This window comes from Oryctolagus cuniculus, chromosome 2 (genome assembly GCF_964237555.1).
Source record: "Oryctolagus cuniculus chromosome 2, mOryCun1.1, whole genome shotgun sequence".
Classification (NCBI taxonomy): Eukaryota; Metazoa; Chordata; class Mammalia; order Lagomorpha; family Leporidae; genus Oryctolagus; species Oryctolagus cuniculus.
The window spans coordinates 91,955,350-91,980,663 of NC_091433.1; the positions used below are offsets into that span (position 1 = coordinate 91,955,350).

The 25,314-nt window shown below is 61.7% G+C and overlaps 3 protein-coding genes and 1 non-coding gene across 14 annotated transcripts in view; all 4 read right to left on the reverse strand.

Moving 5' to 3' along the window:
• Positions 1-1,021: 1,021 nt before the first annotated feature.
• Positions 1,022-4,172, reverse strand: LOC100357174 (homeobox protein Nkx-6.3). Its single transcript, XM_002720796.4, has 2 exons — positions 3,163-4,172; positions 1,022-1,923 (listed from the first exon to the last, which is right to left on the reverse strand). The coding sequence occupies exons 1-2, from the start codon at positions 3,181-3,183 to the stop codon at positions 1,678-1,680; spliced, it is 267 nt and encodes an 88-aa protein (XP_002720842.2). The 5' UTR covers positions 3,184-4,172; the 3' UTR covers positions 1,022-1,677.
• A 94-nt stretch (positions 4,173-4,266) lies between these two features.
• On the reverse strand, positions 4,267-4,875 carry LOC138848519 (homeobox protein Nkx-6.3-like). The gene has a single exon (XM_070068609.1). The coding sequence runs from the start codon at positions 4,873-4,875 to the stop codon at positions 4,267-4,269; it is 609 nt and encodes a 202-aa protein (XP_069924710.1).
• Positions 4,876-6,954: 2,079 nt separating this feature from the next.
• ANK1 (ankyrin 1) overlaps positions 6,955-25,314 on the reverse strand; it is a 185,092-nt gene continuing 166,732 nt past the window's right edge. For 5 of the 11 annotated variants that reach the window (XM_070068605.1, XM_070068598.1, XM_070068604.1 and 2 more), the window contains 6 exons: positions 17,939-18,476; positions 15,405-15,615; positions 13,139-13,222; positions 12,498-12,638; positions 12,155-12,291; positions 6,955-8,577 (listed from right to left, as the gene is read on the reverse strand). In XM_070068605.1, coding sequence (XP_069924706.1) covers positions 12,193-12,291; positions 12,498-12,638; positions 13,139-13,222; positions 15,405-15,615; positions 17,939-18,476 — 1,073 coding nt within the window. In that variant the 3' untranslated portion in view covers positions 6,955-8,577; positions 12,155-12,192. Of the gene's footprint in view, positions 8,578-12,154; positions 12,292-12,497; positions 12,639-13,138; positions 13,223-13,628; positions 14,007-15,404; positions 15,616-17,938; positions 18,477-25,314 lie in introns of those variants that run through there. The other 6 variants (XM_070068599.1, XM_070068601.1, XM_070068600.1 and 3 more) reach the window with 6 other exon arrangements.
• MIR486 (microRNA mir-486) lies at positions 11,619-11,682 on the reverse strand. Its single transcript, NR_162653.1, has one exon. It is a non-coding gene; the product is annotated as a microRNA mir-486 (primary transcript).

The following is a 25,314-nucleotide window of genomic DNA, read 5'->3' on the forward strand; positions in this document are numbered from 1 at the left end:
GTCAGGACCACCTAGCAAGGGACCTGCCCTCAGCCTCATCCCACATGGGCTCATTCCTCGGGCCCACAGGACTTGCTCAAGGGCTTGTTAAGACAGCAAAGCAGTGCACAGTGGGTTAAAGCCGCCGCCTGCAGTGCCGGCATCCCATATGGGCGCCAGTTCCAGTCCCAGCTGCTCCACTTCCAATCCAGCTCTCTGCTGAGGCCTGGGAAAGCAGTGGAAGATGGACCAAGTCATTGGGCCCCTGCACCTGCGTGGGAGACCTAGAAGAAGCTCCTGGCTCCTGGCTTCGGATCGGCACAGCTCCGGCCATTGCGGCCATCTGGGGAGTGAACCAGCGATGGAAGACTTCTCCCTCTGGCTCTACCTCTCTCTGTAACTCTGTCTTTCAAATAAAATAAATAAATCTTTTTTAAAAAATGACAGCAATGGGGCAGGCCACCTGCGGCTCCTGGATTGGATCCCGGTGTTGGCACAGAGGCCTGGAGATGGACCACGACCACCCAGGTCCAGCTCCTCACATCCCAAAGAGGTCCCCAGCCTGCCCCCTCCCCGGGAAGGTGGTCCCCCGTTCCACCTCCACCCCGTGCAACAAATGTCCCACTTGCAAGCAGAGCAGGGGCCTCCACAAGTTCTGCAAATGGCTGGGATGAAATAAAAAGGAGGCATGGATTTTTTGTTTGCTTGCAGCAAAATAAGGTTCTCTCTTCATCGCATTTTCTAGGGCGTTTTGCCGTATTCTCACGATCCCTGTCTCCTGGGGGCGAGTGGGGCTCATCTGGGCATTTCGCCTGGCAGAAATCAGCAGGTGCTCCGTCCACCTGGGCTCTGCGGAGTCTCCTCCACTGCTCATCTTACAGAGCCGACTTCTCCACCGGGCTGTGAGTTCCTCTGGCTGTCAGTCAGCTCGGCGCTCTCAGAAGCACCTGCGACAGTGCCCGTGGCCTTTCCACCTGACCCCCGCCCTGCGGCCCCACGTCAGTCGCTTCCCTCCGCAAGAACCACACAAACCATCACGAGGTTTCTGCGACTTGTTTAATTTTTAGTTAAAAAAAAAAAAAAAAAGCCGTTGCGCATGTGCAAACTCTCCCCCTGGGCTGCGACACCCCCTCCCCGCGGCCAGCCTCACCCCGTCGCCCCAGCCCCGCCCCCGCCATGCTGCCCTTTGGCTTAGGACCACCGGGGGCCCACCGCCTCCACCTGTTTCTTCCGCAGCCTGCAGCAGCTGCTGTGGGCCGACCACCCTGCCCTGTGCTGCCCCCGGGGCGGGGGGAGGTGGAGGGAAGGCCCCCCCATGCAGGGGCCAGCTGCGGAGCCTGGCCACTTAGGACCCCTGTCCACGGCGGGCCCTGCAGGGCAGGATGGCGTGGGGTTTGCAGAACCCAGGAAGCGGCGCGTGGCCCTCCTCCCCCCTCCTCCCCAGCTGGCCTGGCCCCGCCTCCTCCTCCTCCTCACCCTCCCCACACCTCTTCCTCCCCTTTGTGCTTCTTCCCTTCTTCCTGCGGCCTCTCTTCCTCCTCCTCCTCCTCCTCCCGGTCCCCCTCCGGCTCCCCTTCCTGCGTCTTCTCGCTCCTCCCCGCCCCCCTCCTCCTGCTCTCCCTGCCCGGGGCCCGCAGCTTCCCCGGGGAAGGGGTTGGGGGCGAAGCCGGGGGCGGGCCGGGGGCGGGGCCGGCGGCGTCAGACGCCGTGCGCGCCCAGGCTGAGCACCGAGAAGGCGGCGCGGTGCTTGCGGAGCAGCAGGCGGATTTTCTCGTCGTCCGAGTCCGGGTCGAGCGGCTTGTTGTACTCGTCGTCCTCGGTCTCCGAGGCCGCGCGGTCCCCGCCCGCGCCCGCGCCCGCGCCGCCGGGGCCGCGGGGCGTGGAGGACGAGGGCTCCAGGGCGCTCTTCTTGCGCCACTTGGTTCTCCGGTTCTGGAACCACACCTGGGCGGGAAGCAGCGCGAGGGTCGCCGGCGCGCGCGCACGCTCACAGCACTGCGCGCAGGACGCGTGCGGAGCGCACAGGTGCACGCATATGCACACAGCACGCGCGCACACAGGCATAGCAGTGCACGCGTATGCGCACCACACGCACCCAGGCACACACACACCCACACATGCATGCCCAAGGCCTGGTGACTCGGCTCGCTGACCAGCCCTTGTTCGTATTCGCATCACCCCCGGGGGCATGGAATCATCCAAGCATGGCCAGCTTGGCCCTGGGCCTCCCAGGGGGCGGCGGGGGGTGCCTCGCCCAAACCGCTCTCCTCTCCTTTTGCTCTCTGTTGCGCTTGGGGAGCCGAGGGTTTGAAACAGCCAAGGAGTGCAGACAAGCACCCAAAGAAGCAGAAAAACAGGCGGGAGGGGGCCCATCCCATCTCCCGCTGGCTCCAGCAGGGTGAAAAGTGGGACTTTCAAAGAGGTCGTGGATGATGGGGCTGAGTTAGTTTGCGACAGCATATCTAGACATCCATGTATACGTTTCCCAGGGTACACACCTCCCCAGGAAGGTTTGGAAAACCCGTATTTGGCTGCAAAGGATGGCAGCTCGCTGGAGACCCTCGGCCCCCATGCCTCCTTCAACCTGTCGCCACCCCCACTGAGCTGGGGCAAGCTCGGAGCGTCCTACTCTGCGTCGGAGTTGGAAAAGCTGCCTCCAGGAGCCCAAGGAGGCAGCAATAGATTTTCGAAGGCCTCTTGGCCATTTCCGGCTCCCTGGCGTTAACTCCATTTTACAGATCAGTGAGCCAAGGCCAGGTGCACTTGCTGGCCCATGGACCGAGCCTACGCCTGGGGTTCCAATCCAGTCCCTGGGCTGGGCCCCTGATGCTTGGAAATTTCTGGTTGAGCCAGCAGAGAAGTGGGGGGGGGGCTCGAGTCACACACAGACTGAGGTTGGTGTCCCACCTCCCGCCTCTGCCTTTGCCAGCCTGGGGGCCATGAGCACGAGACCCCCACTGGGATCGTTCCTCATGGGATGGCGTCGGGGCCCCGTGTGGCTCTTGGAACAGGGCGCAGTAGCCGCTTGTGGGTGGGCTTCATCCTTTGGGATGAGGCGGGCAGGCAGTGTCCCAACCCAGGACAGCCTCCCTCCGAGGAGCTGGGGACACGCATGGCATTCTGCCCTGAGCGCCCGCAGCCTCCCCTCCCCTTCTCTCTCATCCCCTCCCTGCACCCACTCACCTTGACCTGGGATTCGGTCATTCCCAGCGAGTAGGCCAGCCGTGCCCTCTCTGGGCCAGCCAGGTACTTGGTTTGCTCAAAGGTTTTCTCCAGGGCAAAGATCTGGTGCCCCGTGAAGGTGGGCCGGGTATGTTTCTTCTTATGGATGCTGTCGCTCAGGGGGTCTGAGGCTGGGGGAGAGAGGTCAGCAAGATGAGTGGGATCTGGGGACCTGTGCCTTGTCTGGCCGTGCAGGGGGCCCGGGAGGGGAGCTGCCCTGGCTTATGGCTGCTTGGGGGCAGCAGGGCTTGGAGCTGGAGCCTTTCCATGGAATGTTCTCGCTGCTCACAGGTGCCGGCTTCCCTGGGTCAACAGTGCCTCCTCTGTTTGCAGGTCACCTTCTCCGTGCTCCAGGGAAAGGGACTCCCACCTCCTGCTGCTGCCTGCTTGCTCTCGGGGTAACCCAGGAGGGGGCAAGCCTCCAGGCCCTAAGCTGCTCACACACTGTGAGGCCGGGCGTGCAGGTGCAACCCCCTAGTGTGGGGCGGGGAGCCCAGAGTTCCCTCCTGCTCTGCCCCGGCTCAACCTGCTTAGGGCCCTGGTGGCCCAGGTGTGACACCTGAAGCCACGGCCATACTCCTTGCCTCCCAGGTGAGCCTCAGCTGCCTGTACACATCCTGCCACGTCCTCTGGTCCCTGACTGGCATTGTGGACCCCCCCCCCAAACCCCCGACAGCTTCCGGAAAACCGAGGCTTCGGGACAGAAAGGGCGAGCCCCTGTCGCAGCCCGGCCCGAGTTCACTTGACTTAGCAGCTGTCCCCAGAAGCCGGGCAGGGGTCACTGCCGCTGGCGACTGAAGCCCTAGGGAGGGAGGAGAAAGGCCCCCTCCCCACTTGCAGCGGGGACCTGGACGGGCTCAGCGTGTGGGCTGTGCCCCTGGCTGATCCCAGAGCATGAGCGGGCTCTTGGGGAAGGTGACGCAGTGGCGAATGTTCCTCCCTGCGGTGACCCTTGAGCCAGGCGTGGGTGCAGAGGTGGTGGGAGGGCTCTGGGCAGAGGAAGTCAGGTAGGTGGCTGCCGGCCGGGCCTCCCACGGGGCGCGTGTGTGGGCTGCGTGGCCTTGGCTAGAACTGGAGCTCCCGGGTTGCCCAGTAGGGCACACTGGGGCAGCCGGAAACCTGCGCGCTAGCAGAGCCGGGGAAAGGAACGGGGCGAGGGTGGAGCTTGGTTTCTGTGCTCAGCGAGGCAGAGGGACCCAGGGCTCCGAGCTGGGCTGTGTCGTGGTGGTCCCCCTGCCACTGCGCCTGGGCTGGGTGGTGCCGGGCCGGGCAGAGGCCCACCCCATACTCACGGTTACTGCACTGCCGCCCGCCTCGCCAGTCCTGGCCCGTGTCCGCCCAGCAGTTCCGGGTCCGGGCTGGATACTCGCTGGTGGCCTTGGAGAAATTGCCCACCTGGGGGCCGTAGTAGACCCCCTGGGAGCCGAGTCCACCAAAGCCTGCCACGTGGGGGTAGCTGGAGAGGAGGCTGCTGTTCGGCGTGGCCAACGGCCTGCTCAGGATGTCCGTGATCCCGTGGGGGGTCCCGGCGGCCAGCTGGGGGCCCAGCCCCGGCGGGCTGAGCTTGTAGAAGGAGTTCTGCACCGAGTACTGGCACACCGGGGCCTTCATCTCCGAGAACTGAGCCAGTGGCGTGTTGTTCAGCAGGAACGTCCCCTGCAGGTTGGACTCCATGGCGTCCAGCCGGGGACGGGGCAGCCGGTGAGCAGCCCCGGTCCAGGACCCTAATGCCCGAGACCCCACACTCCAGCCCCGAGTCTCATGGCGGGGTTGGAGGATCAGAACCCACCCAGGCCCCACCCCCACCCCCACTGCCCTCCCCACCTACAGCACCCGGCCCAGTCCCCACCCAGGCACCCGGGCACCCACGTCAGCTACTCGGGAGTCAGGTGCTCCCCGGGCAGGTGAGGGGCTTCCGGAGCGCTCCTGGCCGCAGCCTCGCCCCGGACCCTCGCCCTCCGCTGAGACCCCTGTGAGTCTGGGGACCCTCCTTGAGAAGTTGGAAGTTCAGAGAAGGAACATTACCCTGATAAAGCTATGGCCCATTAGAATACAGCGCAGGGATTGGCTGAGCTGCGGGAGGCGCGCAGCCATTGGTCGGAACACACACACACACACACACACACACACACACACACACGGGCCCGGCAGTGGCTTTCCTTAGACAAATTGTACTTTGAAAGATTGACTGTAGAATCAGCCAGGGTGTCTGTGTGTGAGAGAGAGAGAAAGCAAGAGAGAAGCCAGAAGCTTAGAGGGCCCCCCTGCTCCCCTGCAATCCAGCATCTTGGGACAGGTTGGGGGTGGGGTGGGTCTGGGGGCTCTGGGAGTCACAGCTCCTGCTGCTGCTCCCCCGACGCAGAGGGGACCGGGATCGGAGGCCACTGCTCTGAGCTGTCCGGCCCCTTAGTGCATCGTCTTCCTCCCGGTGTCAGGACGGGGTAAGTGGGGAGGCTGGACAGCACCTGCTCTCAGGTTGGGTTGGGGAAGGGGGGTTTGCAAATGCCTGCCACCTGCTTGAGACCCTCTGAGCTGACTGGGTCTGTGCCGGGCAGTGAGGCAGGGCGGGGAGTGGCGGATGTGTGCATTTTCCTGCCTACTGAGCCTGGGGCCCTCACCTCTGCCTGTCTTTTCCTCATTTGTGCCATCTCTGAGCCATGGCCACATTCCGCCTGCCTTGGTGTGTAGGTTTCCCAGCTTGGCCGAGCGAGGGGTGGGGCCCTGCGTCAGGCACTTCAGAAAGTGTGTGAAATGCATGCATAACGAGGGGTCTTTTAAAGGATCATGGGAAACATGCTTTCTGAAAACACCATGCACGGAGTTCAACTTTTTTTCTTGCTCATCTTTTAATTCCATTGTCCACGAGCTGTTGTAGTTGATGCCCGGGGCGGGACGGTTCTTTCACCCGGAGCACGATGTATTTAAAGAGAGCAGCCATTGGCCTGGGCGGCCTTTCAGATTCTGGGAGAGGCGCCCGGCGTGGGCTGGGGGCGAGGGTGCCCGGGGAACCTGAGCCTGCAACCCCTTGCTCTCCCAGCGATGGGAACTCCTGCAAAGGAGGAGCTGTGGCCAGCGGTCCGGTTCTTAATTCTCATCTAATGTGAGCTGGACCCAAGTCTGGGGCTCCCACCCGACGGGCTGAAGTGCCTTTTCGGCAACCACGTAGTCCACGGCCCCCTGGACAGGTAAGGGAATGGGGACGGGTGGGTGTGTGGCACAGTGGTTAGGACAGCCGGCTCCCTTGGGTGCAGTCCTGGCTCCTGCGCTTTCGAGCTAACTTCCTGCTAATTAACGCACAGCCCGGGAGGCAGCAGGTGAGGGCTGAAGCCCCTGGATCTGTCATCTGAGTTCTGGCTCCCAGACTTGGCCTGGTCCATCCTGGCTGTTGTGGGCATTTGGGGAGTGAACCAGTGGATAGCTCCGTCGGTCTCTCTGCTTTTCAAATAGGACGAGAGTTTTTAAAACACGCCAGGTGGAGTTGGGGACAGGAGCGATTTCTTGAGCTTGGAGTGGTATTGATAAAACCAAGCACGCTCATCCCAGGGGGTGCCGGGGGTCCCATCGGTGGCACCCGTCGTGCTGTGGAGAGCCCCCTGCCTTGCGGTAGCCACTGGGCAGCCCCCTCGGGGGCACCTCCCGGTGGGTGGCCCTAATAAGACCCCTCCTCGGGGTGCAGGCCTCCCTGCGGACGGCCCCGCCCCTGCCCTCCCCACTCCCCCAAGGCGAGCCAGGAAGGAAGCCGCAGCCCCGCACTGTGGGTCCATTTCTTTATTAAGTTGGACATTTGTTCAGCTGGTGTAGGGAGAGTGGTCTATACATCATAGTGAGGGCGAGGGGGACTCTCTCCCGGTAACAGCATGTGGGAGGGAGTCCAGAACTGATTTATTTATCATAACAATTAAAAAAAAATTCCAGGTCATTTCAAAACTTCTAAAAAGCGTCTAATGTGCAGACTGCAGCATTCTCTAGGCATCGTGTGGAGACCCCGAGCTACTCCCCCCCAGCCCCGGACAGCTCCTACTAGCATCGGGGTGGACCAAGCAGCCATGCCAGCGGAGCGCAACGTGCCAAAGCGGAGCTGGAGCCGGGCCCGCGCGCGGCGCTAGCGGGGGGCTCCCGGGGTCGGGAGGAAGGGCCGTCGCCGCGTCGGGCGTGCGCGGCGCGCGTGTGTGCTACTTGGAAGGTGAAGAGTGTCCCGCAGCGGCCCGCAGCCGCGCCTCTGCGGAGGGCGGGAGCCCGGCGGGGGCCGGCTTTGTGCTGCTGATTGGGGCCTCCCTCTCGCCGGAGGCGCGCGGCGGGGCGGCTGCGGGGGGCTTAAGGCTCTTCCCTGATGGCACCCGAGGGGGGCGAGGGTCAGCCCGCCGCCCCGTGCGTGCCTTCCCGCGCGCGCGCTCCCCCGGGGCCCCCGCCCCCGGCCCCGCAGCCCGCAGCCGTCCCCGCCGCGGACGCGCGGCTGCCCGCTTTGCATAGTATTGATTGATTTCCGTGCGCGCACGGCTGAGGGCTGTGTCCCGTCACGCCCGGGACGCGGGCGACGCCATCAGCGCTGCGAGATGCAGAATCGCCTCTTCCCTGGCGGGCATGCTGGTGCGATCCCGGCCCTTCCCGGCTCGGAGGGGAGAGACGACCCCCCTGGGGCGGGGAAGGGGGTCTCTGCCCGCCACCCCGGAAGTCCCCACCGCAAGGGACCCTGAACACAGCCTCGAGGGCAAGGGCTTTCCGTCGGAAGATGATTGCTACTGAAACTGGCAGACACAGAGAGAGGAGGTGAAGGGGAGAGAGAGAGAGACAGATAAAACTTCCCCGGCGATCCACACGCGGGAACTTCCACGCGGCTTCGCCGTCACAGCAACGCCGGCGTGAGTTCCGGGCGGAAGGCGGCGTGCGTCGGTGTGCGTGTGGAGTGCGCATGCGTGTGCGTGTGCGTGCCTACGTGCGCGCACGCGCTCCGGGGCCCGCCGTCCGGGGCGCGCGAGGCTGGGCGGGCCGGGCGCGTGGGGACGCGGGGCCAGGGGGCTCGGCGGGGCCCGGGCCTAGTTCTCGGCGGCCGTCCCCGCGCCCTCGCCCTTGCACCCTTCCGGGAAGCCATGGTGGATTTCTCGCGGAGGAAGCTGGAAAAGAAAGTACCCTGTACGAAGTCAAGATGGAAACGCCCCGGGGCCCTCGGCGGCCGCGAAGGAGCCCTTGTGTGTCCACGTGTGCTGCTGCGCCCGCCCCTGTCGCCCAGCCTCGCCGCCCTTGCCCTTGCCCTTGCCCTGACCCCGACGGAGGCCCTCGGCACGGGTCACGGTCACGGGTCGCGGTCCGCTCCGGCGCTCCTCCCGGTGTGCAGGGCAGGGTGTGTGGAGTTCAGGGGTTGGGTGTCGACGTGAGATCCTGGGGGACACAGAGAGCCGGGTCACTTCGAGGCCCAAGACCCCGGAAGGCAGGCAGGCGCGGTGGGCGCAGACCCCGACCGAGGGAGAAGAGCCCGGAGCCCATGCTTGCCCTCGGGTAGGGGGCTTGCGCCAAGGCAGGTGCCGAGCCAGGCCGTGGCGCCTCCCGCCGTGTGCACACGTCCCGAGGGGTGGCAGCCCCTGCCCCGCCGTGACCCGCAGGCCCCATGCCCCGTGGGTGGACCCTCACCCTGGGATAGATGTCTCAGGCTGGAAGGCAATTCTGTCTGCAGGGACCCTGGCCCCCGGTACAAAAGGAGAACCCTTGAATGGGAGCTGACAGTCTCCTGGGGGGGTTATGGTTGGAAACCTTTGGCATCTCCAAATGCGTTAGGGGCTCGCTCCCCCAGGGTTTTAAGTTGAGGGTTAAAGTTGGGCCTCAGTCCCCAAACTGGGCGCTAAGCAGCCTTGTGCTACAGAAAGCGGATGAGCACCGGCAGGATGCCACACAGAAAGGCACAGCCACCTCCAGCCCGGGAGCCGTCTTGGGCCCGACCGGTGACAGGACTGCAGAGGGGACGCCGGGGGTGACCAGGGGCTTCCGGGGAGGGGAGCGCAGTGCCCTGTCCCCTGCCGCCTGACCCTGACCAGGTCCTTCCCCGCTCCGTGACGGGTTTCCTCTGCTCTAGACGGCACGCAGTGGCCCGGTCTGCCTCCCCGCCTGCAGATTCCTCTGTGTGTGTGTCTGCCTCCAGTCCCTCGCTGGATTCTAAACAGTGTGGACAGCGGCAGCTTCCCGGGGTCCCTGGTGCTGAGCACCCCTCAAATCAGAGCGCTTGGCGAGAGAGAGGGGGTTCTCCACAGCAGGCAGCCCTGGCAGGGGTAGGGCGACACCGCCTCCTTGCTGCCCCCTGGAGTGCACTGTGCAGCCCCCCCGCTGAGAACACAGCCGTCTCCCACAGTGGGTATCTGACAGAGTAAGATGCCGGGAGGCAGCAGGTGATGGATCTCTGCCACCCACGTGGGAGACGTGGATTGCGTGCCCGCTGCCTGGGCATTTAGGGAGTGAACTAGTGGATGGGAGGTCTGTCTCCCACATAAATAATTAAAAAAAAAAAAAAAAGATAAGGCGAGAGGGGGGAGAGAGAAGGGACCAGGAAGGGGGGGGGAGGAGAGAAGAGAGAGCAAATAGCCCCCTTCCTCTCTTAACGGCTGCGCAGCAGGCTCTGCCCTCATTCTGTCTGTGCCACGGCACCGGCACCTGTCCCCACCTCCTGCTGCTGTGGCTCTGTGCACACTTGCAAGGCGCCGGCACTGGGGCTTTAACTCACGAGTGAGAACATCCCTTGCCTGCCCGCCCCGCCCCCCGCCCCCCGCCCCCCGCAGAGATCACACACCGATTTTTATCTGTAGTAAACTATCCCACTGTCACAGCAAAGGCGAGGCTCACAGCCACGGCGCCTGACCGGGGAAGTGTCTGTTCAAGTCACCCGGCCGCAGGCGCAAAGCCCTCCTGGTACTGGCAGTGACTTGAGGAGGGGGGGTCAGAACGAGGCCCACCCGTGCTCACCCAGGACGAGCGTGCTTCTCCCTTTCGGGGACGGTCGTAGCTTTCATTCACCCCAGAGCGGCACCTGTGCCACATGTCTGCTAGGGGGTGTGGGCGGGAGAGCCTGGAGGAGTCAGTGTAACTCCCGGGCTTCGGAAGGCGTGCCAGTCCCGTGAGGCGCTGGAAGTCAGCTGACTTGCTCTCGATGGCCCCAGCCCTGGAGTCCCCGGGGGCGGGGTTGGGGGGCTCACTGGGTGGTGCCTCCGGTTCTCAAGTTTTTACTGCCGGTAGCACCCGTTCAGACGGCATTCTTGGAGCTTGGGACTGAAGGTCACGCACGCTGGATGCGGGAGCCAGGCCCCCAGCTCCCCCTCTCTGAAACAGACCCAGCGGGTTCTTGCCAACCCGGGCTCCCATCTGTCAAGTACTGTGGGTCCACGACTTAGCTGTGCTCCTGGGTTCCCAGGACGCTGCCTGCCCGGTGCACCTTCCAGGTAGAGCTGACTCCTTAGCACTGCCCCCGGCACCCCGCTAACCCCTGCCTGCTCCGCCACAGACTCCTGCCTGAGACAAGCCCCACGGTCCGGAACCACCAGCTGAGACCACAGCATCACCCCCACGAAGCAGAAGACAAGCAAAGCAAGCAGCACTCCTGGGCCACACGGAGTTCAGGCACGGGAGCGGGACAGAAAGGAGGTGTCGCCTCGTTCTGCGGCTCCAACCGTCCTGCCCCCTCAACTCCCCCCACCGTGCCCGTCAGTGATGACAGCCAAAGTGTGGCAGGTGCTGGGCTTGGGGCGGCCACGGGGCGGATGTGCAAGTGAGCGCGCGCCTGAGCGAGCAAGGGGGGAGGTCAGTGCTCAGGAGCCCTCTCTGCCCCTGCCGCTACAGCTAATGCCTTTGCCTTTTGTGCCTTTCCCTGGCTCCCAGCCCTGGCCTGCCCCAGGCTGCTCCCAGTGACACACACACACACACACACACACACACACACACACGCGCCCTCCCTCCAGCCCCTCTCCTGCTCCGGGACAGCGGCAGGCCGGGAGCCGGCAGAAGCGCCTCTACAGCCGCTGCTATTGCTACCGTGAGAAAAGTGAGGCCTGGAGTGCTCTGCTCCCTCTCCCGGCTCGCGAAGCCTGCCCTGAGGGCTATTTCCGGTGCCATGGCAGCCAGTGGCTGTCCTCCACGCCAGCAGCCTGGTTGTGGGGGCCCGGCAGTGCTGGGGTTAACGCTCTGGCCTCCTTAAGCTGCTGAGCCTTCAGGTCTAATTTTATCCCCGCACAGTCCCCCCCTTTGCTTGCCCGAGTGCTGAGATATGTTGGGAAGGCCCAAGTCAGCATTTCTGGAGGCCCAGGAGGCGGCAGGCCTGCTCTCCGCCTCACGCAGAGCAGGCAGGCTGGCCAAGCCCTGGGGCTGGAACGGAACCATCGGCTGGGCGCGCAGGCCCCGGGGCCACGGGGCTTCCTCCATTCCCGCTGACTCCCACCCCGATGCATCCTGGACTGAGCCGCCCCGAGCTGGGCGCAGGCAAGGGCCTCAGGGCAGCTCAGTACAGGGTCCCTCAGGGAGGGCGGAGATGGTCAGAGCCGGCTGCGGAGCCTCCTGCCGCCTGTTCACAGGCACCATGCACCCTCGCCCTGGCTTGCGGGAGAAAGCCACCCACCCCAGGCTGTGTGTGTGTGTGTGTGTGTGTGTGTGTTGGGGAGGCTCCTTTCCAGGAGCACATGGCACTTACATTGCCAGCTCACACCCCCCACCCCCCGCACCTGCAGGGGCCTGGACTCCAAGGCTGCTCCCGCCCTGGGCACGGCGTTCAGGTCAGCCCTAGGAGCTGAGTCGAGCAGGTGGCGCCGACTGCGTCCTCCCCCGGGGGCCTCAAGGCTCCGAGTCATGGACAGTGCCTCTGGGTGAGGGGCACAGCAGGCACGTGCCCCTCCTGTGGCATGCAGAGAAGCGGTGGGCGGGGGCGGGGAAGTGAGCCCCCCGCGGTGGGCCCAGGCCATGCAGAAAGGCTGAGAGAGACGGTTACCTCCCAAGAGGCTAGTCCAAGGGGACAGAAGCTGCGCATCACTGCTTGCCCCTCTTCAGGCTGGCCCGTTTCACTATCTGAGCCCCCTTCCTGGCCTCCAGCAGGTCTGGCTGTAGGCCACTCCCTCTCAGCTCCACCTGGCACGGGCAGCGAGGACAGAGAGCAGAGGATCACCCAGACAGGCGGGCAGAGAGAGGCGGCGGCAGGAGGGAGGGGTGTGCAGAGGCCGAGGAAGCAGGGGGCCTGGAGGAACGAGAGGCTGCACCGGCCCTGTGCCAGGAGGGGGACCGGCGCGGGGAGGGCGCTGGGGCTGCCGGCTCGGAGCCTGCAGCCGCCTCAGTACCTTGGCGAGTTTTGTTAAGTAATCGATGTCGGGTTCCAGCTCACTAGCGCCCTCCAGGGGCCTCCCAGCAATCACCTCCTCGTGCTCCTGGGGGTCCCCGGCCTCGGACGAGTCGATCTGCCGAACAACTTTGCGAATGATCTAGAAAAGCCAGGGAGAAAGAGACAGGGTGGGTCGCACGGTCAGGACACAGCAAGTGCCCAGGGGTGGGACAGGAGGGAACGCAGCCCTTGCTGCCCCCCCCCCCCCACGGGGCACGGGCACCGGGTGCAGCCCTTGAGCAACTCACAGTGGCCTGGGAGGGGAGGGGGACATGTGGCTGGCCCCCACCGCGGCTCAGGCCCGACCCTACCCCTGCTTCTCCCCACTTTGCCCGTGGTGCCCTGTCTACCCAATCAGGATCCGCTACCAACTCAACTGATTCCTGCCACCCTATGAGGTGGGGAGGCCCAGGGTTAGGCCGGGGACGACCCCGGGGCTCTGTTCTCTGGGCAGGGCTGGGACTCGAGGGGCTGGACGGGGCAGAGGGGCTATGAGGACCACCATGTGTGCAGCACAGGGCCGAGCGCGGGCCCTGCCGCGGCTGTGCGCTGAGCCGCTAGTGTCTGGCTCTCCCCAGCCCTGGGGCACTGTGCACTCACCTTCTTGGTGACAATGTTGCCCTGGGCATCTGTGAATTGTTCCTCTGTCACCTGCTCCCCTGGAATATTCTGAAGCTCACTCCCCTGCAGCGAGAGGAAGGGAGCCACGTCGGGATAGGGGAGGCCCGTAGGTCCCCACCGCGGCAGGGAACTCCAGCTCGGCAAGTCGCTGGCTCCCTGTAGAACCACGCGGCCTGGGGACAGCCGGGACCTGGAGCTGGGGGCACTGTGTGCATGCAAACAGCCCGGGGCCGGCCAACAGGGGGCCGTTACACCAAGTCTGACGGAGGAGGCCACGGGAGAGGAAGGGGGGCTCCTGCTCCAGGTTCCCCCAGCGCCGGGCACTTTCACAGACATGGCCGCCCTGCCTGATCGCACAGAGCCGGCCCCGCACATGGCTCTGCCCCCTGCTCCTCCGCCCTCGCCCCCAGGCCTGCGGCTGCTTCCCTGCCCGCTGGCTTGCCGGGCGCCCTGCAGCCCGGGCGGTTACCTTTAGGAAGAGCCGGCGCCGGACCACCCTGGTGGAGATGGTCTCCTCGTCGTCCCCCGGGCCCTCCCCCTCCCCCAGCTCCTTGTCTAACTCCTGGTGGACACGTTTCAGCACAAACCGCAGGGAGCTCCTGACAATGTGCAGCACGTTCTGGCAGCTGACCAGGAAGAAGCCCAGCAGCACCAGGGTGACGGCGAGCTGGGTGACGAAGGTCCACATCCTCGCCGCGCGCCGGCCCACCCGCCCTCACGCCCCTCGGGGGCTCCCGAGCCCCTCCGTGACCTCGTCCATCCTGCCCCCCTACCCCCGCCTCTCTGTGTCTGCGGGAGCAGCCGGCTCTCCTGCCCTCCTGCCCAGCAGTCCCCTAGTGATGTCAGCCTGCTGTAATTTTAGCTCCCAACCAGCTGCCGGGGGCCGGGCCGGGGTGGGGGGTGCTGTCCAACTGGGCTAGAAGGAAGCTGGCAGGTGCAGCGGCCCGGGCACTGACAGCAGGCATCAAAGTCACCGAGGGAGCAGCAGCCGCGCGTCCCCACCCTGCCCCTCCTCCGCCTCCCTGGCTGCCTGGCCCGGTCCTCGCCTAGGGGCCCCACAGAAGCAGCCGTCCCAATAGTGTGGGCCCTGGGCTGGCACAGCGACCAGGGGGTGCCTGCCGGCACTGACACGCTGGACTGGTTTCAAAAGTGGGTGAGGGATGTGCTTGGGACTGGCCGTGTGAGCAGAGCAGGGGTCCCTGGCAGGCCCCCAGGCCCCTCCACAGGAGGCCTGGCCCCAGAGGCTCCCCCCTCCCCGCCGCCCAGGCCCCCTAGCACGTATGCGACCATGCCCTGGACCAGGCTGCCCAGCCGGGAGGAGGAGCCAGGACCCTGGACACGGGTGCCCACCCCTCCCTCCCCAAGCAGGCCCTGTCGCTTCCAGGGCGCCTTGCCCTGGGCCCAGCACGCCCCGTAAGAACTCGGGACTGGGAGACAGTAGATCTGGCTCCCCCAGTTCTGATGCGGGTTTGCTGTGTGACCCAGGAGAACACACAGGGCCCCTCTGGGCTTCACAGTCGGGCCGGGGGCCTGGCCGGTGTGACCAGGAGCACCTGCTCTGGGTCTGAGGCTGCCCAGCTCTCTCCCCGAGGCTGATGGCCGAGGAGCGGGCCTTTCTCTTTTTCTTTTTTTCTTTCCTTCCCTAGGGACTCAGTGGCGATCCCCTGTGCCCCAGGACAAGCTTGGTCCCTGGGAGCACCCGAGGAGGTTGCCAAAGAGCGGCCTGGAGGCAGAGCAGGTGCACGGGTGGCCACAGCTGCTGTCCTGTGCGGGCACACACACTCGTCCCAACAAAACCCCGTTCAGCTCCCAGCCGCCTGTCACAGCCACCAGGGGCCCAGCCCACCGCAGAGCCGGGCGGGGCGGGGAGGGCAGGAGGAGCTCCAGGCCGGCTCCTAAGTCCCAGAATTCCAGGGGCCGTGGAACTCTGGCAATGTGCCGGTCACTCTGTCATTTACCATGGGGGAAATGCAGGTGTCCAGCGTGGTCTCAGGGATCAACAAAAGCCCTGGCGGGACCCCGGCCCCCAGCCAGCTGCAGGGACCAGTGGCCACACGCAGGTGCCAGGACACGGGTGACAGCCTCGTGTCTGATGAGCAGGCCCCGCCCTCCTCCCAGCAGGGGTCCCGGAGGCGGAAGGGGAGACCCTGCCCTTGTGTCCTTGCTTCCAGAGGAAGTCAAGTGGCCACCGTGCCTTGCAGGCAGGAACCGTGCCTGGCCCGGGGCTGCCGGGGGCGGCTCTCACCTGTGCCTGCTGGGAGAAGGTGCCCTCGGCCCCCGACGCCCGCTCCCTGTCGGCCGGGGCCTCGCTCACAGACACCGGCGCCTTCTCATCTTCCACGCCCGTGGAGGTGGACGTCGTCCTGGGCCCGGGTGGGAGCTCCTCTGGCCAGGACATCTGTGCAGCTTCTTGCAGGTAGGAGCTGATGGAGCCTTCCCTGTCCCAGTCTTGCAGTCTGGGGGTTCCGGGAGAGGTGCCGACAGCCAGGGAGAAAACAAGGACACCCAGTCATCTCTGGTCTCTCTCGCATCTTCCCACCCAGAGGATACGAGCCAATCTCCCAGCACACTATCTCTCTCCACGGAGCCACCCGTGGCCCACGCAGGCCATCCAGGTGGACAGTCCCCACCCTCTGAGACGACAGCTCCTCCACTGGGCTCTGTGCTTGCTGTGACGAAACAGGGTCTGCACACCTGTCAGCTCACCCTGCCCTCCGGGTCACTCCCACGCCTCATCTGACAAGATGGTCACTCCCTCCCCATCAAAATGCTTTCTCCCTGGGCTGGTGCTGTGGCATAGTGGGTAAAGCCACAGCCTGCAACGCTGGTATCTGATATGAGAGCGGGTTCTAGTCCCGGCTGCTCTGCTTCCGATCCAGCTCCCCACTAATGCACCTGGAAAGCAGTGGAGGATGGCCCCAGCGCTTGGGCCCTGCACCGGAAGAAGCTCCTGGCTCCTGGCTTCAGGCTGGCCTAGCCCTGGCTTTTATGCCCATTTGGGGGAGTGAACCAGTGGATGGAAGACCTCTCTCTCTCTGTCTCTCCCTCTCTCTTTGCAATTCTGCCTTACAAATAAATAAAATTTTAAAACACATTCTCCCATGGCATTCCCCTGCCCTTTCTCCTCTGCGTCCCCGGAGCATCACAATGTCCCGGTTTGCTCTCGGTCTGCTTCCACATGCCGAGTGAGCTCCTCAACCACGGCTGCCCCTCTCCAGACGCCCGGCTGTGTGTCTCCAGCTCTGAGAGGCTTCCTGAACCATGCACGTGTGTGCCAGTCCCAACCACATGAGGCCTGCCACTCCTAGGCACCCGGGGCCTCCAACAGACGGGCTAAGGACAGCGCTCAGATCCACAGCCGCGCGGCACCTGCCGTCTTCACTGAGGATGTGGCCGCATCTGTGTCATGCGCAGCCCGGTGGAGAAGGCCAGGGCCCGTCTTGGTCCCTCTCTCACCACTGCCAAGGCCTTCAAGGACCTCGGCCCCTCCCCTGCAGGCCTCTGTCCCACCTTGTTGGCCCCTCCCCTGCAGGCCTCTGTCCCACCTTGTCGGCCCCTCCCCTGCAGGCCTCTGTCCCACCTCGGCCAGCAGGGGCCTCCTGCGTACAGGGCCTCGGCCTGCCCGGAGACCACACTTGACCCTGGTCCCCGCCCGAAGTCTTTGCTCACTGCTACTTCCCCCGGCCTCCCCCGCGGCCCCTCCCCCTGCTGTCTCTATCTTTCTCGCACTTGTCATGCTCCCGTGTTCCTATCTGAGTTGCTTCTAATTTCATCCACTTAATCTTGCTCCCTGTGCGCTGGGTTCCATGCCACCCGCCCAGCCCCAGCTGGCTGCGCTAGTGCCTGGCACACTGCACGTGCTCCTTGTGGACTGCTGAGCACACGAGTGAATTCTTGTGTTCCCCCTGGAAGGCTGGCCCAGGTCACGGAGCCTGCAACTAGAACCCAGGCCTTCTGAGGGCCCGCTCACAGGCCCTGCACATCCGGGCACTCGGGGTCCATGGCGGCTGGATACAGGCTGTCGTGGGCTCGCACTGGAAGGCCGTGGTCACACTTGGAATCTGTGCAGGCTTAGTCTGCCCAGTCCCCACGAGGCAAAGGGTTTCTTTAGGAAGCAAAGTGACCTCCTGGCTGTCTCGGCTTCTCAGCCACTCTCTTCTCTCTCTCTCTCTCTCTCTCTCTCTCTCTCTCTCTCTCTCTCCCTCTCCCTCTCTCTCTCCTTTCTCTCCCACACACACACACAGGCCTTGGCGAGCGGCCTGGCCAGAACCACGGTTTGGGGAGGAGGAAGTGGGCCACGGCCTTGGGAGCAGGTGCACTGTCCCTTGCTTCCGGGAAGGTTTGGGAAAGCAGCAAGGCCACGTGGAAGAAGGGCCTCTGCCCCCTCCGCCCGTCTCTGTCACCCTGGGGGAACTATTGCACTCCAAGCCCTGTTCTGCCCTCAGTGGGCACCACACAGACGCTGAGAGAGCTCCGAGGCCGGAGGTCCCCGGTGCCTGGCCCATCAGTGTCCCCCACTGGCACGGGGCCCTTGCTTCCCCTGCATGCATGGTGGCCTGGCCAGAGGCACGGCGCTGCTTCACGGCTGGCAGCTCCGTGCCGTGTCCCAGAGGCTCCGCTGCCAGCTGTCTCGAGGCTGGGTGCAGCCCGGCACGGAGCCCAGCTTCCTAGCCTGCAGCTCCCTCTCCCTGTTCCAGCTCCTCTGGGCGGCCCTGCTGCCGCCAGCCCCTCCTCCCAGGGAGCCGCCGGGGTCCGCCCACCCCGAAGCCACGCCCTTACCTGTCCTGGCTCCTCTCCAGCACCTGACTCACTGAGGGCGAGTCTGTGAATCGAGCTTGCGCCCTCCTCTGCTGGCCTGAAACAAGAGACACTTCACTCTCTGAGTCCCGCCTCTGGGAGCCTGGCGGCTTCTCGTCTGACCTCTGACCTTCCTCCTGGTCAAGCAAATCGATAAGGCCATTGGTGGCGTCTGAGTCCACCGTGTCGTCCTCCACGAGGTCCAGGGAGCCCAGCTCGGGGCCCTGCGGCTCCTCCGAGAGCGCCCCCTCCAACTTCCACTCGTGGCCGGTGGCGTCAGAGTCCTCGGCCTTGCTGTACTCCAGAGAGGAGTCCTCAGCAGTGACCAGGGAGGGCGTGAGGTCCGCCGACCACACCTGCATGTCAGACATCTCCAGCATGGCGTCATGCTCCGTGGCCGCCAAGGGGATGGCGTCTGGGACGGCCACCTCGTTCCAGTACTGGTCTGCACGCAGCGGAGAGGGAAGAGCGAAGTGCAGGGAGGCGGGGGACAGCAGCTCATCCTGCAGCGAAGAGTAACCTGCATGGGCAGACAGAGGGCGACATGCTCCAGCCGCGGTCCCGGCCGCACACGCGCACGCGCACACGCACACACACACACACACACACACAGGGCGACATGCTCCAGTCGCGGTCCCGGCCGCGCACACACTCACACACACGTGCGCGCATGCACACACGCACACAGACGTGCACACGTGTGTGCGCACGCATGGGTACACATGAACGCATATACACACGTGTACACCCATGCACACACACGCACACATTTGCACACACATCCATACACACATGCACACATGCATGCTCACATACACACATACACACACGCACACGGGTGCAGCCACGGAGAAGCATGCAACGTTTGGGGCAGAGGACTTTGCAAGCTCAAAGTCCCGCACTCAGGCCTTGTGGCTGCTGCCCGGGGACACCCAGGCAAGAGAAGCAAGGCTCTGAGTCGGGGGGCACGGGGGAGGGGCAGCCAGGGTGGAGAAGAGGGGTGCTCCTTTGCTGGGCAGCAAAGAACTTCTAGCAGGAGGCACACACTGATCTGCCCGGCGTTCACACGCAAGCCCCAGCTGGCCACTGCTGGGCAGAAAGACACGCTGCTCTCTCCTCTGCTCCACTCTAGCTCAGACCTGTCAGTCCCTGGAGGGGCGGAGAGACCAGCCGAGGCAGGCTGCCGTCTGGGGGCAGGCAGCGTCTCGGGGGCACTGTGGACATCCACAGACCCCAGGGCATCGGTCAAGCGGGAAATGGGCTTCTGCTTTGGCATGAAGGAATTGCTCCTCAACTTGACACTGGTTCCAGAAACTGAATGATCTACGGTGGCCCAGGCCAGGGTGCTCCGGGTTCAAAAACAGGGGCCAGGTCAGAGGGCCGCAGCGGGGAGCCATGCACATCTGCCCCACGGACCTCATCCCAGCTGCAGGGCAGCATCGACGTGGCTGGATCAGAGCACACACGGCGCTCTCCAAGCACCTGTCCCTTGCTCCCCGGTCTGGTGAAGAGTCCCTGACAGGGCTCTGCCACAGGGCTCCCGGACATTCAAAGACCACCATGAAACTGAGTGGGGGTGCTTAGGGTGTGCGCCGCTGTCAGCGTTCCCGCAGAGGCTCTTCGGCAGCCCCTGCAGCCGGCAGCTGGGGTTCCTGGGTGGGAGCCGGGACTAGGAGACGAGATTCTCCATTGGGCTCTGCTTGTCTGGGGACCAGCCTACAGGGGCTGAAGAATCAGCAGACGCGAGGAGACCCTGCAGTCTCCGGAAACCGACCAAACGTCAGCGTCATCACCTCTCGCCCGCCGCGCCCCACCTCCAGGGCCTCGGGGGCTCAGCCTCGACTGTCTCTTTCCTTTCGCCAGGGTTGGTGTGCTCCTCGGCCTCTCTCCGCTGGACACTCTCCATTGCTCCTCACTCTCACTGGCCCAGCCACCCGATGCCGAGGTCTGATTGCACGCCGGGCACTGTGCAAACACGGCTGGGGGCTGCCGACGAGTAAGACAGGTGCTCTCTGTCTTCTTTAGCACGGTGGCCCGGGGTCTCTGATTCCTGCCACAACCTGCCTCCCACCCATCACGGAACCCATCCCTGGCCCCGCTGAGCTGGCTCCACACTGGAAACACTTTGAGGACAAGGACGATGTCCACCTCTTCTCACGTGCCTAGAGCAGGAAAACCCACTGACCCCAGTGGCTACTGCAGGGCTGTCCACTCGTGGGAGGGATGCAGCCACGCTTACATTCCCTGACAGCTCCGTGGCTAACACGCACCTCTGGGTACCTGGGCCAGCAGCCGTGCCACGTGGCTGTGGGTACGCTGTGGGAGACCTGGACTGAGCTGTAGGCTCTTGGCTTTAGCCTGGCCCAGCCCCGGCTATTGTGGCATTTGAGGCATGAACCAGCAAAATCTCGTCTGTCTCTTTCTCTGTCTCTCTGCCTCTTGAATACATAAAAAATCAGGGGAGGAGGAAGAGACCATGAGGTGGTGGGGTGGCTGGGGGCAGAGGCCAAGGGAAAGCCCTCCTAGCTGTGGCCCAATAGGAGGAGCAGCCAGGAGGCAGGTGGGAGGAGCGAGGAGAGGCCAGCCCCAGCACGATATGAACTCCTTGTCACGGCTCGTCAAACTGTGGCCTCCAACCATGCCCAGAAGTCTCTCCGCTTACACCAGGGTCCTTCCGAAGGTTCACAGACAAACAGAATTAAAAGACTAACTCACGCAAAGAGAAGTCGAGAGCCATGCACAGTTTTTTTTTTTTTTTTTCTACTTTTTGAAGACCTCCGGTGTACATGGACTTCAAAGCTTCTCTTGCGGCAGAACAAGCGCATCTTTTAGTTCTGTTCTCCACACCCCTTTGGAAACAGCCTCGTATGGAGCAGAGCATTTCAGTCAAGTCGCTCTTATTTTCCTTTTTGTCCTTGCAAGTATTACTACATTATTTAATCACTGTTGAGTATCTATTGCTGCTGTCACAACAATGCTATAAGGACAGTGATGTTATTCCTACCTTACAGGTTAGGAGGCTAGAAACCACTTAAGATCACACAGCCAGTAAGCGCAGTCTTTCCATTAGATTTTTGCCCTTCATCTCTTTTTTTTTTTTTTTTTGATAGGCAGAGTGGATAGTGAGAGAGAGAGACAGAGAGAAAGGTCTTCCTTTGCCGTTGGTTCACCCTCCAATGGCTGCCGCGGCCAGCGTACTGCAGCCAGTGCACTGCGCTGATCCAAAGGCAGGAGCCAGATGCTTCTCCTGGTCTCCCATCCTGGGCCACTGCACTCCCGGGCCACAGCAGAGAGCTGGCCTGGAAGAGGGGCAACCGGGACAGAATCCCGCGCCCTGACTGGGACTAGAACCTGGTGTGCCGGCGCCGCAAGGCAGAGGATTAGTCTATTGTGCTACAGCCGGCCCTCCCTTCATCTCTTTTAATAGCAGCTTTCCTGGGGCCGGCACTGTGAGGTAGCAGGCTAAGCCTCTGCCTGCGTCGCCAGTTTGAATCCTGGCTGCTCCACTTCTGATCCAGCTCTCTGCTGTGGCCTGGGAAAGCAGTAGAAGATGGCCCAAGTCCTTGTGCCCTGCACCCATGTTGGAGACCCAGAAGAAGCTCCTGGCTTCTGTTGTGGCCATCTGGGGAGTGAACCAGCAGATGGAAGACCTCTCTCTGTCTCTCTCCCTCTCTCTGTCTGTAACTCTACCTCTCAAATTAAAAAAAAATATAGCTTCACTGTGGTATAGTTGACACATAATCAATAAATGTTCACATCCAAAGCAGATAATTTGGTATATTGTGACGTACGTGTATCAGGATACTTCAAAAAGTTCATGGAAAAAAGAAATTAAAGGGTATGTTTATTTTGGTGCAAAATTTTCGGAAATGTGCATTTTTTTTCACAATATGTGTGTCCCATGATTTCTTTGAAGAACCCCTCAGGCCTGGATTTCAAGATTTCCGCACCAACCAAAAGAAACTTTTTTTTTAATTTCATTTTCCACGAACTCCTTGAATGAGCCCTTGAGTAGCGGTGACGTCATCACCAGAATGGGGGGGTCACCATTCTGGGAAGTTCTGCTGATCACTCCCTCTCCCTGCCCCTTCCGACCCCCCAACCCTTCCTGGGGCGACCACCCACCAGCTCTCCAGGACCATACGCGACTTTGCATTTCCCAGAATTCAGTGGAATCACGGAGCGTGGGCTCTCTGGGTCCCACTTCCTTCCCTCCCAGCCCAGTTCCTTGGGCTTCATCCATGGGTGCTCCCATGACAACGCTGAGCTCTCTCCCGCGGGGTGGACACACCGCAGTGTGTGGCCTGTCTACCTGCTCGAGGGTGCGTGGGCCGCTGGGGCTGAGAGATCTCGCCGGGAGTCTGCATGGACAATGCTCTCTTTCCTCTTGGGTAAAGACTCGGGGGTGGGACAACGGGGCCAGACAGATGGCAGGTGGACGTGTGACTTTGGAAGACACAACAGGAGTGGTCGCCAAGTGGCTGAATCATTGTGTGTTCCCACCCCAGGTCTTCCACATCCTCGCCACCACTCGGTGGTCGCTGTTTTCGGTTTGCATACAGTGACGTCCCCTTATAGCTTTGATTTGTATCTCCCTGATGACAAAGGCTGCTGAACATGTTTTCGTGTGCTCGTTCACCACCACATCTGTACACATTCTAGGTTAATCTCTCTGCGTATCTTTTCTGCACTCTAAGAATCGGGCTCTTGCCTTATTACTGACTGCTGAGAGTTCTCTGCATATCCTGTATCAGGACTCCTAGTCTGTAGCTGTGCATTTCCATTTCGAAGAGCAGAATTTAAGAATTTTGATGAAGTCCATTTTATCTTTCATGGATTGTGCTTTTGGTGTTGGATCCAAGAAATCTTTGCTTTACTTGAATCTCTAATTTTTTTCCTTGTTTTAAAAAGATGTATTTATTTGAAAGAGACAGAAACCATCCATCCACTGGTTTATTCTCCAAATGGCCATAACAGCAAGGGTTGGGCCAAGCTGAATCCAGGAGCCTGGACTCCGTGGGTCTCCCATGTGGATGGCAAGGGCCCAGGCACCTGAGACACTTGGCTGCCTCCCAGGACACTGGACCGGAAGTGCAGAGCTGGGACGTGAACCAGCATTCTGATAAAAGATCACGGTGTCACAGTGGCAGCCGGACTCACTGCATCACGACTCTGGCTTCTAAAGTTTCCTCTAGAAGTTTTATAGTTTTAGATTTTACATCTAAGCAATGCTCCCTTCCAAGCTAACTTTTGTTACAATGCAATGAATCAAAGTTCATTTTAGTTTGCATTTTTTGCATAAATGTTCACCAAGGACGTGGGTCTCCGGTTCTGTTTCTTGTTGTGTCTTTGTTTTCAACGTCGGGGTAATTCTGGCCTCACAGAACGAGCTGGGAAGTATTAGCTCCTTCTCAGTTTCCTAAACCTATTGTTATTTCCGCTTTAAATGCATGGGAGAACTCACCAGTGAAGCCATGCGGACTTGCAGCTTGCTTGTGGGACTATTTTAACTGTAAATTCAATTTATTTTATTTCTGTGGGGCCACCGATTTCTTCCTCCGTAAGGTTCCAGTTCTCCATTTCTTCCTACGCAGGCCATGATGGTTTGGATACTTCGAGGAATCTTCTGTTCTCAGTTGTTGGCACAGAAACCCGTTCACTTCCTGCAGATTCTCCAGTGACGTTACTTCTCTTCCTGATGATGGCAACTTTTGTCTTTTTTTTTTTTTTTGGTGGCCACCTGACTCTTTTCAAAGCATCACCCATGGGTTCTCTTGAGTTTCTCCAGTGTTTTTCTGCCTTTGTCTTCGTTGATTTCTATTCTGACCTTTATTATTTCTTTTCTACTCTGGGTCTGGTTTGCTATGCTTTTTCTAGTTTCTTAAGGTGGAAAGGGAGGCCACTGATCTGAGTGCACTTCCCACCACTCGTGTAGCCTTCCCTCCGGCTCTTCAGATTTCCCCGAACTACTGTCTCAGCGGCATCCCATACATTTTGGTATCTGTGTCTTTATTCTCATTTGGTTCCAAACATTTCCTAGTTTGCTTCACTACCTGACCCACATGCTGTTTGACAGTGAATTATTTAGTTCCTAGTACTTTCCAGTCTATTATTGATTTCTAATTTAATTACATTGTGGCCAGAGAACACACTTGTAGGACTTGAACCCTTTTGGACTCAAGACCTGTTTAATTTATTTTAATGGCTTAGTCCCCATAATTTTTTTTTAGTTGCAGTGGTTACTTCATTTTTTTTTCTTTTCCCCAGGAGCCAGGAACTCCATCTGGGTCTCTCGGGTGGCTGCAGGGGCTGAAGCACTTGGGCCATCCTCCACTGCTTTCCCAGGTGCACTGGCAGGTAGCTGGATCAGAAGTGGAGCAGTGGGGACTCGAAGCCGTGGCCATACAGGATGCCAGCCTTGCAGGTGGTGGCTTAACCCATTACGCCACAGCTCCGGCCCCTAGCTTAGGGCTTATGTTCCATTTTTTTTCCTCCTGACTGTTCTGCTACTGTTGTCATACACGTTCCTTTTATGTGTGCTATGAACACAGTTTCTGCTGACCCCACCTTAGAGATTTACATGAGAAAATAAGTCTCCTGTAGGTATCCTGTGGTGGTCTCTGGCACTGTCCATCTCGCCACACAGGTCCGCGTTTCTGTGATCATCTCCGCAGCCTGGAGGACTCCTGTGTCTTCTGTAGACACTGCTGACAGCGCGCAGGCTCCCGGTGACCAAGCCCTCCAGCTTTCGTGTGCCTGGAGAAGTCTTCAGTTCACGTCAACCGGGAAAGCTGTTGCTGTGGGGTAGAAGCCTAGGCTGCTTCACAGACGCTCGGCTCCTCTTCAAAGGTGTCCCTCCGCTGCCTCCTCACCCGCACTGCACCCAGGAAGAAAGCCCGGGTCGTCCTGTTTGCTGCTCGTGTGTGGAGACGGAGAGATGACAGACAGATGTGGTATTCACACACTTCCCCCGGCTGTTTCTATGGCAGTGTCTGTACCACTGCTCCAGACCACGTGGTGATCACGCACCTGGGCGTGGCTGAGGCCACTGAACTTGGTGGGTCCATGTTTTGTTTTTTTGTTTTTTTTTTTGACAGGCAGAGTGGACAGTGAGAGAGACAGACAGAGAGAAAGGTCTTCCATTGCCGTTGGTTCACCCTCCAATGGCCGCCGCGGCCGGCACGCTGTGGCCGGCGCACCGCGCTGATCTGAAGCCAGGAGCCAGGTGTTTTCCTGGTCTCCCATGGGGTGCAGGGCCCAAGCACTTGGGCCATCCTCCACTGCACTCCCCGGCCACAGCAGAGAGCTGGCCTGGAAGAGGGGCAACCGGGACAGAATCTGGCGCCCCGACTGGGACT

Coding starts and splice junctions, on each gene's coding strand:
- LOC138848519 (XM_070068609.1), bottom strand. CDS start 4,875: ATGGAGTCCAACCTGCAGGGGACGTTCCTGCTGAACAACACGCCACTG.
- LOC100357174 (XM_002720796.4), bottom strand. CDS start 3,183: ATGACCGAATCCCAGGTCAAG. Junction 1,924..3,162: donor TGACCGAATCCCAGGTCAAG/GTGAGTGGGTGC, acceptor CTTCCCGCCCAG/GTGTGGTTCCAGAACCGGAG.